A 10930-nucleotide genomic window follows, 5' to 3' on the forward strand; every position below is an offset into this window, starting at 1 on the left:
GCACCATTTTAAATATACCTAAACAGTGAGTACGTAGATCAAAACAGGAAGGCAAAAGGAATGCTGAGAGCAAAGAAAAATTCATAATGTATCACTGGATGGTTGTGAGAATAAAATGAAATATAAAGTGCCTGGCAGTGTCTACAACACCACTAGCATTCAGTGACTGTTAACTAGCATAGTGATGATTACAAAGTTGATACAACTCCTGGAAATCTTAAAAAAAAAGAAGAGGATAGTGTATAAAGTGTTTAAAACAGCCAAAATAAAGGCCCTAGATCACATTTTGCAAGCACGTTAAATGATCTTTAAATTGATCATTTATCTTAACAAAAAACATAGCCTTTCTCTTAAATTCATTAGAAGTTATGTGAAAATATAGGGGAGATGCATGTAAGCATGTAGTAATTTTTGGAATATTTTCCCAGCTCTCAGTCCCAACTAGAAAATATCCTGGTTTGGACAGGGAAAGGAATGGGAGTAACTAGGCATAATTTTTTCTAAATGTCAAAACAAATCCTTTACATAATATTTGTTAAGGATATATTATTACTTGACCACCTAGAGTAACTAGAATTTTCATACATAGAATAGATTTGGGGGAAAGAAACAAAGCAAGTATATAAAAAGATAAATTGAGGGGGATGAAAGTTATGAAGAGTTATAAAAGCTTTTTCCTCATTAGATTATAATAGGAAATAATATCACATTCAGGACAATGATTTACCTGCTATAGACTCTCTTTTCAAAACAGTCTTACTTAGAATTTCTAGACTGTACTCGGGGCATATGCTTTTGTAACATATCCTCATAATAACTATGAAAGTTAGGTGAGGAATTTGCATATAGGAAAACTAAAGTTTATAAAGGCTAAATAATTTGCCTAAAGTCACATGGCCTTTTATTGGAAAATATAGACCAAGTGTTTACATTTATGATACTTAGATCAAGGTTATTGTCTTAAGCACAAACTGAGTCTCATCAGGTCTGAACCCATTGTTTCAATGCCCCCTAAGCCCTCAAGTATCCTTTATCAGTGCTACTCAAAGTGGCTGCTCTACAACAGAAAGGAACGTTTGTCAGAATGTAAATCAATGCACTACTTCCTTCTTCAAGATGCTCATATATAATCATAGATACAGATAAGAATAGATAGATATCTACATGTATATATACATATACACATACGTATATATTCATACATAATACATACATATAGTCAATGGAATTAAACAGTGTGCTTAATGATGAAGATTAGGGTTTGGAAAGCTAAGGCCCCCTGAATGTTTGCCTGCTTTTGTAACCAAAGTTTTACTGGAACACTATCAAGTCCATTCATTTACACATTCTCTATGGCTGCTTTAGCACTATAAAGCACTACAGTTGCTACAGAGACCTTATGATCCATGACATTTTAAATATTTAATATCTTGCCTTCAAAAAAATGTTTGCTTCTTATCCCAGACTTTCCTCCATGGAGTTGAGAAGTGAGAAGCCTAGAGATCACTCTGCCCCGCAGGCATGCCCTGGAGTGGGGATGGGGAGAAGGATTTCTCTAGAGATGTAACCACCCAGACATAACCATGAAACCTGAGCTTTCTCAGTTGACAAGAACTGTAGCTCCTCACAAGACAAAGAAGGGTGCTGAAATTTTACCATCCTTTATTGTTGTTGTTGGGTGCCATCCTACAGGGCCTAAATCCCTGCTGTAGGGGTTCTCTAGGGGCAGCATATGGACTTTTTCGTTAACTTTTCATTTGGAACCCAGAGAAGAAAGGCTGAAGGGAGTGATTAGAATGGGCCTGACTGTGAAAGAGATCATATTCTCCTTTTCTCAGAGCTTCTTAGATTGCTTTGAAGACCCAAAAACAGAACAGAGGAGCTTTACATTCTTTCCTAATTTTCTCATTTTCCTAGAGTAACTAACCAATTTCATTTCACACTTAAAAAATATATACATATAACTAACAATTTCACCTATGCAAATCACTCTAACAATTTCAATCTAATTAATAACTAAGAGAAAATCCGTTACTGTCTCTCCAGAAAAAACAGTTTTTAAGAGTTGAACTGTTTCTACCATAGCAAATGCACTTGAAGAAAATTTTCAAAATATTATCCACAGTTTCTTTTTCACTGAATAGATGAGTTATTCAGTTGGATTGGTTTAAACAATTAATTATTTTGAAATCACAGGATAAGCATATTCTAAGAAAATAAAAATATATGTTTTCCAAATGTATCATTGTATAAATCTATAAACAAGAAATATCTGGTGAACTTACATGTCTTTGGGATCCATCATATTCACATCTTTCAATTTTTCCTAGACTGCCATCTGAGAAATACAGCTTCTCAGCGCGGTGGTCAATGGTGAGGCCATTTGGAGTCAGTATGTCTGCACTGACTACCACTTGAGCATTTTTCCCAGTCAGGGTAGATCTCATGATACTTGGATGCTGTTCATTCCAGTTGGTCCAAAACATTAAACTAATTTAAAAAAAATTGTGATAAGAAATTAAAATATAATTTCATTTATTGTAAAAACATTAGTAGAAACATGGCAATGCCACGCTATTAAAAATAAGCAAAATTAATTGCCTCAGAATCTATGACCGTTAAGGAAGTCTAGGTGTCAAGGGAAGATACTCATTTATATTTGCATGTATTGTTTTCCTAGATTCTTAAATGAAACCTGAAAACTATTTCTAGAAAAAAATTATCCTGTTCTTTCTCTCAAATAATAATTAAATTAAGCCAGTTAGGTGCATAATAAGGATTTGTTTTTATCAGGGACAAAACAATTATCTTAAATTTTTGTGAACAGTAGATATACTCTAACATTAATATCGCTGTTTAGCAGATCCAGTGTGGTCATTTTGGACATTATTATTATTAGCTATATATCTCTTTTTCAATTGGGTGAAATTCAAAACCTCCTTCCCTTTCTAGGTTTGCTTTTAAAATTCAGCATTCTCATTTCTATATGTTTTACAGAAATGAAATTACTAGACTATTATTTTTCTTTATTTTTTTTTTACTCTCTTTGTCAATGAGATTTTTTAAAAATATATTACAGTGTTGTGTCTGGAATTCTAGGGATTAGTCTCAAATCCTTAAACTCAATATCTGTTATTTATACAGGTTTTTCAGGATGCTTTACATCAATGTCAAGCTTTACTCTGAGGAAGCCCTCAGATTCTGTTTTTCTAAAGTGTTTCTCTCCTGGAAGAGACGAGAAGCTGCAGGGTTCCAGTTTCCAACCCGTTTTTACTAGAATAGTTCGTTATCTATAGGAATGCCCCTAATAGTTTATTTGAAAATAGTTTGTTGCTACTTAGGATAAATGGACTGAGAAGGAAGGGAGGGAGGGAGAGAGAGAGGTTACAAGTTACAAAAGAGATCACTTCCTAATTGTGTCTTTAAGAATTTGTAGAGAAGTCAGAACAAGTGCATATGGTTCTTACTTAGCCTTACTTTAGTGCAAGAAAGCAGCCCTGGTGGATCCGTGGTTAAGAGCTCAGGCTGCTAACTAAAAGGTCAGCAGTTCAAATCCACCAGCTGCTCCTTGGAAACTCTATGGAGCAGTTCTACTCTGTCCTATAGGGTTGCTATGAGTCTAAATCAACTCGATGGCAGCAGGTTTGGTTTGGTTCTTTGGTTTAGTGCAAGAAAAGGATTGAAGAGTTCTCAATGATTTAAAAGCTGCACTTGCAGCAAGTAAAGGTGATCATGATGAAGAATTTGTTGCACAGAGGTTGGTTCAATTATTTCTAAGTGAGGGCAAATTTTCATAACATTGAAGGGCAAGTATAAGTTGTCTGCAAGTCAGAAGTTCGTAAGTCAGACGTTCATAACCCGGGGACTGCCTGTACCTGAAAAATTATACTCAAATTATACTTACAGAGGAAAACTATTTAAAATATTTCACATTTACAGCAGGAGTACATATATCATTCCCATGTAAAATCATTTAAAAGCAATGTAGGTTTATAGCCAACAAAATCATTCAATATATGGTATATAAGTATTATGTAAAAACTTATTACTGGAGCATATTCAAACTTACAACAAATATCTTTCTACTTGCTAATTAAGAAATGTTGCCATCCATTGAATAGAGCTGGGCCATCTATGCTCTTTGGAAAATGATTTCATTCATTCTATGGAATACAAAAGCTTTCTAAGTGAACAAATGTCAAAAGCATTCTATTCTATGAGTAAATTTGCAAAAAAGTAAGGTGATATTCCATCTCCATAAAGTATGCAGTAGTTGTAGCTACATACTGTGACTTCAAAAATGAAACAAATTATCAATTAAAATATTTTAGAAGTTATGCATATAATGTATTAAAGTCACAATTTGTTACTTGCAATATTTCCCTAGATTTTTGGCTTTAGAATTATCCAGTTTGAGAGGTATTAGTGTTCCTCTCATTTTATCTCCTCATTTCACAGATGAGAAAACAGAAGCCCAGAAAATTGATTAATTCAAGTTTATACAAATAGCTAGTAACAGAGCCACATCTGAATTTGAGTAATCCAACTTTCACCCATAATTTATGATTTTATTTAAAAATTTCTGTTAATCAACTAACACACAATAATGACTTGAAGGTATTATTGATATGTATAATGATAAAAATGTTTTTTATACTATGATATTAATTACATATAGTTTCCCAATTAAAATATTTTTGGCATGTCTAATTTATAGTTCATCATGTGTAAGAGAAAAGTATGAATTTTAGCCTATGTAATAAATAATTAAACATAAAGCAATTATTGATTAAAACTAATCATATATAATATCATCAATGATCTCTTTGTTCACAGTATATTTGTGAATTGCTTTGATCTACTCTCTTTTATTCTTATTGTAGGACGTTTATTATTGTCCTGAGATTCTTCTGATTTATCATCAGGATAAATGTAGCTGAACTAACAATAAATAGCAGTTGTGTGAGCTGAATGAGGTCTACTCTGGGTATCAGAAGGCTTACGTCCATTGGACCTAATAGTCACAGGGCTGTGTAAAGAGTTAATACATCTCTCAATTTTCAGAATCTTATTACTTATAAGATGAAGGTGTTCAATTAAGTATATTAAGTCCAATCTCACTTCAAGCTCTATACCAAAATACCAAACCAGCTGCCCTTGAGTCAATTCCAATTCATGGAGATCCCACGTATATTAGAGTAGAACTGTCTTCCACAGGATTTTCAAAGCTTGATTTTTTGGGAAGTAGATTTTCAGGCCTTTCTTCTGAGGGACGTTAGGATGGACTCCAACCTCCAACCTTTGGTTTAGCAGCCAAGTGTGTTAATTTGCACCATCCAGGGAATCCTCTAGCTCTATCAGTGTTCAAATTTACACTTATTTTCACACTGACTAATTCATGTAGTCTCTCTTTTCTGACAAGTGGTCAGGGTCAGTGCTTATCATTGTTTTTTATTATTCACTTTTTCCTCACCACACCTTTAAAGAACTCTTCAATTTCTGCCAACAAAGAAGTTTACATTGGTTTGATTTTTGTTTATTTGTTTTATTTACAAACAAAAGAATTTTCTGGTAGTTGACCTTACCATATTGTAAGAGAGTGGAACAACATAGTTTTTTTTTTTTTTTTTTTTTTACGAGTACTCAATCTGAGCTTTGTTCTTCAGTTTTCTATATATCTGCTTCATTTATGACATCCTAAAAAGACATAACTGTATACTGTTTTGCATTGTCTTTTATTCTCTTACTACTGTAGCCTGAGCATTTTTTCTTGTCATGAATTCTTCACAAGTAGTATTTTAAAGGCCTACACAATATATCATCAAACAGATATAGACTATTTAGGCTGTTTGCAGTATCTAATTTGGAAATACCTCTGCATGTACAGTTTGTTGGTTTTCTTTATATTTCAGTTGGAGAGATCCCCAGTTGTTGAAATTACTTGGTTAACGTATAAACACATCTTTCAGACTTCAATACATGTTAATTATTTTTTGGGTTTTTAATTTTTTTTTTCAAATTTACATTTTCAACCAGCGAGGCATTAATGCCTTCTTTATATATCTTTTCTAGCTTAGTATTGTCTTTTCTTATTTTCCCTGTCCTCATTTAAATTTGTTTTTACTGGAACTGACAGCCACATGAAACTTGCCATTCACAGATTCCAGATTTTAATTATTCATATTTGCAATGCTTGCACTAAAAAAAAAAAAGTTTTATGCATTGTGAAATGACTACTTCAAAAAAAAAAAAACTCTTGATTTTAAAGTTAACTGTTTTAAAAATTAAGATAGACTCTGATATTCCCTTGACTTATAATTATAGTGTAGAAATAAAAATGAGCTCGTTCTCACTTTTGACATTCATCCAAGGCTAACACATGTGGATGGTCATCTTCTGACATGGTGATGACTGCTTCCCTATCGAACGCTCCCGGCCGAGTCTGGTCCACTGTGTGTCTGGTGATGGATGACGTAGTAGAACTGGTCCAGTATAATGTATCCCAAGCTCTGTGATAGGCAAGTCCTTCGACGGAACCCACATCTGATGGGAAAATAAAAGAATAAACATACATTGTTATTTATAAAAAAGTGACATTTAGACTGAAACGAAAAATTTTTTATTAATATGCCTATATGTTATTTTATCTGTTGTTTTTTCACAAACTCTCCAGAATAAAAATATATAGTAACTGCAAAACCCACAATAAATATTATCAACAGCCGATTATGCACAGTAAAACTTAGCTGTGAACTGTTCTATATGTCATGGGAGCAGTTTTTGCAAAAAAGATGTCACAAAGAACACTGAATCTTGTCATTCCAAAGAACTCAGTTAAATGATTGCTTCTTATTTAGGAAAATACTGGTTCTCTTTCTTCTGTATCTTAATAAGTAATTTTCAAAAAGTATCCAGTGTCCATCCATATAGTGGTGCTTTTGAAAATGATATGTTACCGATATTATTTAAGTACAATTATAACGTGTTTTTCTCTTGAAATTATAACTGGAGATGTACAGAAAAAAATAAATACATCAAAAACAACAACAACAGTATAAAAATCCCAAATCCAACTCCATATTTGCAACTATCAAACAGTGGCATATATGTTTTAATAAGTTAATACTACAAGTTCTTTGATTCTCTTCAACTAATGTGATTTAAAAAAAAAAAAAAGGAGAAAGGTAATGAAATTAATTGCCAGCTAAGGCATGCTTTAAATGTTGTCAGAAAACGATAAATATAGTGGACAGATTGAATACATAAAAGCGACAATGTGAAAAACATGAGTAATTATTTCCTAAAATTGTGTTCCCAATCACTCGGCTAACATATTTATTTATTTATTTATTTATTATAGAAGTGTTTAAGTATGTATTTAAGTATAAACAAACTATGATACTTCTCCCTTTATGTTATCAGTTTTTATCAGTTATTATTCTTTGGATATTTAATAAATGATATATATCTTTTGTAGTCATACTAAGAAATGAACATGATAATAAAAAAATACAGAACCTTTGTATTGTTTTTCTTTCAAGGAATCTCTAAAAGGAGTTATTCAACACTTCTAATAGTAGGTAGATGAAAAGAGCTGTTTTCATGTTTAAGAGGGATAAATATTTAGGTTATAGGTCAATACAGTTTAGTGGCAGTGCAAAATTAAAGCCTTTTAAACCAAATTGTTTTCATGTGATTAAATTTTGCCATTTGTTTTCCATAAGCAACACAGAAAGATCCCTTAATAATAAACTATTAGCTATCATTTAGTGGATACTGTATTTCTGTTAGAAACTGTGCTAACTACTTTGCATACATCATTTTGTTTTATGGACAAATCTAATCTGTGAAGTTTCTTTCACTGTTCCTCTTTTCTTAAGACAGAACTGATACCTATGGTCACAAGACTGGTGTTAAAGCAAGATTTTTAATTCAGGTCCATCTGCTTTTGACAGCCTAAGTCTTAATAGCACCATTATTTAGAAATAGTTCTTGGGTGACACAAATGGTCTGCACTCGATGACTAACCTAAAGTTAGGTGGTTTGAACCCATGCAGCAGTGCCATGGAAGAAAGTCCTGGGAATCTGCTTCCATAAAGATTACAGCCAAGAAAACCCCATGGAGTAGTCCTACTCTGTAACATATGGGGTCACCATGAGTTGGAATCGACTCATCAGTAACAGGCATTTAGAGAGGCTTGTGGCATCAATCACTTTTTCTGAATCTACACCAAACTGGAACTGAACAAATGATCCGTTAGTACCAAGTCATCTGGCTCTGGGTAAATTAAATAACCATGAGTAGCCTCCTCTCACACAGTCAACAAACAGGTATTTACAAGGAATTAATGAGGGTGAAATGATGGAAGAAAAATTATAAAATACAACTCCAATAAAATAAGTTAAGCTATTTTTAGAATGATTCATGCGGTACTCCTGTTTGGGAGGAGTCCATGAAGTTGCAATACACTGCAGAGCAACAGGTTAGTTTTGTTTTGTTTTTGGAGGGAGGTTTATGACATTGTTCAAAGGTTTTTCAGTTATTAATTAATAAAGCATCTATTGCACTATGTTTTTGAAGTTTCAAATCATTTCAGAAATGAAGTTAACTCTTAGTAGTATATATGGCATTACATCCACTTCATCATTCACAAATAGAATGAGAAATTGCATAGCTTTGAATAAATCCAAGCAAATCAGAATCATTAATCCATTGTCATTCTGCATCTTCCCTTTCCAGTGACTTTGACAGATTTTTCTCCTGGCCACTTTTCCCTGCTAAATGAGCAAGAAACCACTTGGTGCCACCATTGAGATGAAGCAGTTTCTTCTTTTTTTATGGTTAATGTAGTTACAGGGTTACTAGAGTACATAATACATCTCTCTGTCTAGGTACTATCTCTTTTATTTTACTTCGTAATAGCTGACAACCTGACGGTACATTTAATCATAATCTGATGTTACATTTTTAAATATTCCAGCAATATATATCTTTTTGTTTGTTGTCATTCTCAAAAAGATTGAATCCCTTTAAAATTGTATTAGCAAAATATCTAGTTAAAAACATACACCAAATTTAAAAATTATAAAAAGTATTTTAGTAGAGATAACTTGTAAAACGATTATGCACATTTTATGACAGGTTAACAACAGTGTTGGGCATGTGGCATGTGTGCATGCAGTTGTGTGCATGTGTGTACATGCATATACACGTGTAGGCATGTTTGTGCTTGAACACCACTAAGGTTCTGGAATCAGTTGCACAGCTAGAATAAGAAATTTGTGTTACTGGCACTAGCAAAACAATTATGTAGTTCCAAAAGGACAGTAAAATGCCTATCTATCCAGTTAACCAGACTTGAAATCTTGAGTATAATAAATCAGTATAGTTAAACATCCTTGGTTTAAAGATGTAAAATAGGCAAAATTAAGAAAATGACTGTAACAGTGCTATTTTAGCAAATCCATAGTTTCCACTCTAGCAAAAGTTTTGGAAGTCTGATACATAACCAGTAAAAATACCACTACTACATGCCATGAACTTAACTTAAAAAAAAAGACTTCTGTTTTTTTTTTTCTCTCCTTTGAGCCAGGAATTGGGTTTAGCTAAGTATGAGTGAGGAGCCCTGGTGGCACAGTGGTTAAGTGTTCAGCTGCTAACCAAAAGGTCAGCAGTTCAAATCCACCAGCCACTCCTAGGAAACCCTATGGGGCAGCTCTGCTCTGCCCTATAGAGTAGCTATGAGTTGGTATCAACTCAATGGCTATGGGTTATAGGTTAAGTATGGATGAAGTTCTGTTGTGTGTTTGTGGAAGAAAGGAGAGGAGGCCAGATCATCAAACAATATAAGACCAGCAAATAACACAGAACTATGGGTAATCTTATTTTCTGGACTCTTGTTTCCACAGCGACTATTGGGCTGACTGATCCTAATAGCCTGGCAGAGTGACATCCAACCACTGTTGCGCAGGAGACTTCATTTCACAGAGAAAACACTTTCATCTTGTTACCACCCAAGAGGGGACAAAAGCCCTTCCCTGTCTGTTCAGCGTTCTAAAGACAGCATACTAGCTTCCTAAATGGGAAAGGTAGAGGAGGATGTTTTTGACAGGGACTCGTGTGTACAAAACATGAAAATTTGAAAAGGAATGATGTTGAGAAAGTAGAAATTGGCTCTGACTGAGAAAGTAAATATGCCCCGCCGTTCACCTGACAGAGATAATAGGTATGGATAAAGCCAGTTACATTCACCTGACTGAGATAATAGGTATGGATAAAGCCAGAAAACAATATTTCTCCCAAAGACTTGCTTTAGCTGTAAAGTGTCATAATGACCTCCTTGTTGATTTAGTACTACCTTCTTACTCATTGGCTTGTTCTCTAATATCAACAGACTATAAGAAGGTTTGCTGTTTGTGATTATGTCAGTAGTATGAAACATCCCAATCTTGTCTGGAGGGTCTGAGTCACTTTGATACAAAGAAGCAGCCCCTTTTTCCAACTCCAGTAAAGAGTTTTAAAAAAGAGGCTTCTGGACACAGCATTGCACATCTGTCGTCACTTTTTAGTTTCCAAGAAAACGAGATCCTGGGTCCGCTTCACAACCTGGCACTGATGATGAACTCTATACACACAGCATGCTTTGCTTTAAGCCTAACATAATATAACATCGCTTTTTTTTAAATTTCACCTAAACTCTGCCCTTCTCCAACAATCTTCTAATAACTCTGTTATGGATTTAATTGCATCCACCAAAAAGACATGCTGAATTTCTAACAACTGTACCTGGGAATGTGACCTCGGTGGGGAAATAGGGTCTTTCTTAACAGATGTTATCAGTTAATGAAGTCATATAGGATGAGCCCTAATCCTAATCCGCTTGAAGTGGCATTTTGTAAAAGAGAAGGACAGTCACAGAAACAGAATCAC

The 10930-nt window shown here is 33.9% G+C and overlaps 1 protein-coding gene across 1 annotated transcript in view; it reads right to left on the reverse strand.

Annotated features, from left to right (window-relative positions):
- The window catches only part of LRP1B (LDL receptor related protein 1B), a 1771065-nt gene that overhangs the window by 374849 nt on the left and 1385286 nt on the right, over positions 1-10930 (reverse strand). Inside the window, exons 42-43 of the mRNA XM_004375116.1 lie at positions 6354-6543; positions 2286-2490 (exon numbers count right to left, since the gene is read on the reverse strand). Of these exons, the coding sequence (XP_004375173.1) occupies positions 2286-2490; positions 6354-6543 (395 nt within the window). The remainder of the gene's footprint in view (positions 1-2285; positions 2491-6353; positions 6544-10930) is intronic.

The sequence above is a fragment of the Trichechus manatus genome, unplaced genomic scaffold, assembly GCF_000243295.1.
Source record: "Trichechus manatus latirostris isolate Lorelei unplaced genomic scaffold, TriManLat1.0 scaffold00033, whole genome shotgun sequence".
NCBI classification, from domain to species: domain Eukaryota; kingdom Metazoa; phylum Chordata; class Mammalia; order Sirenia; family Trichechidae; genus Trichechus; species Trichechus manatus.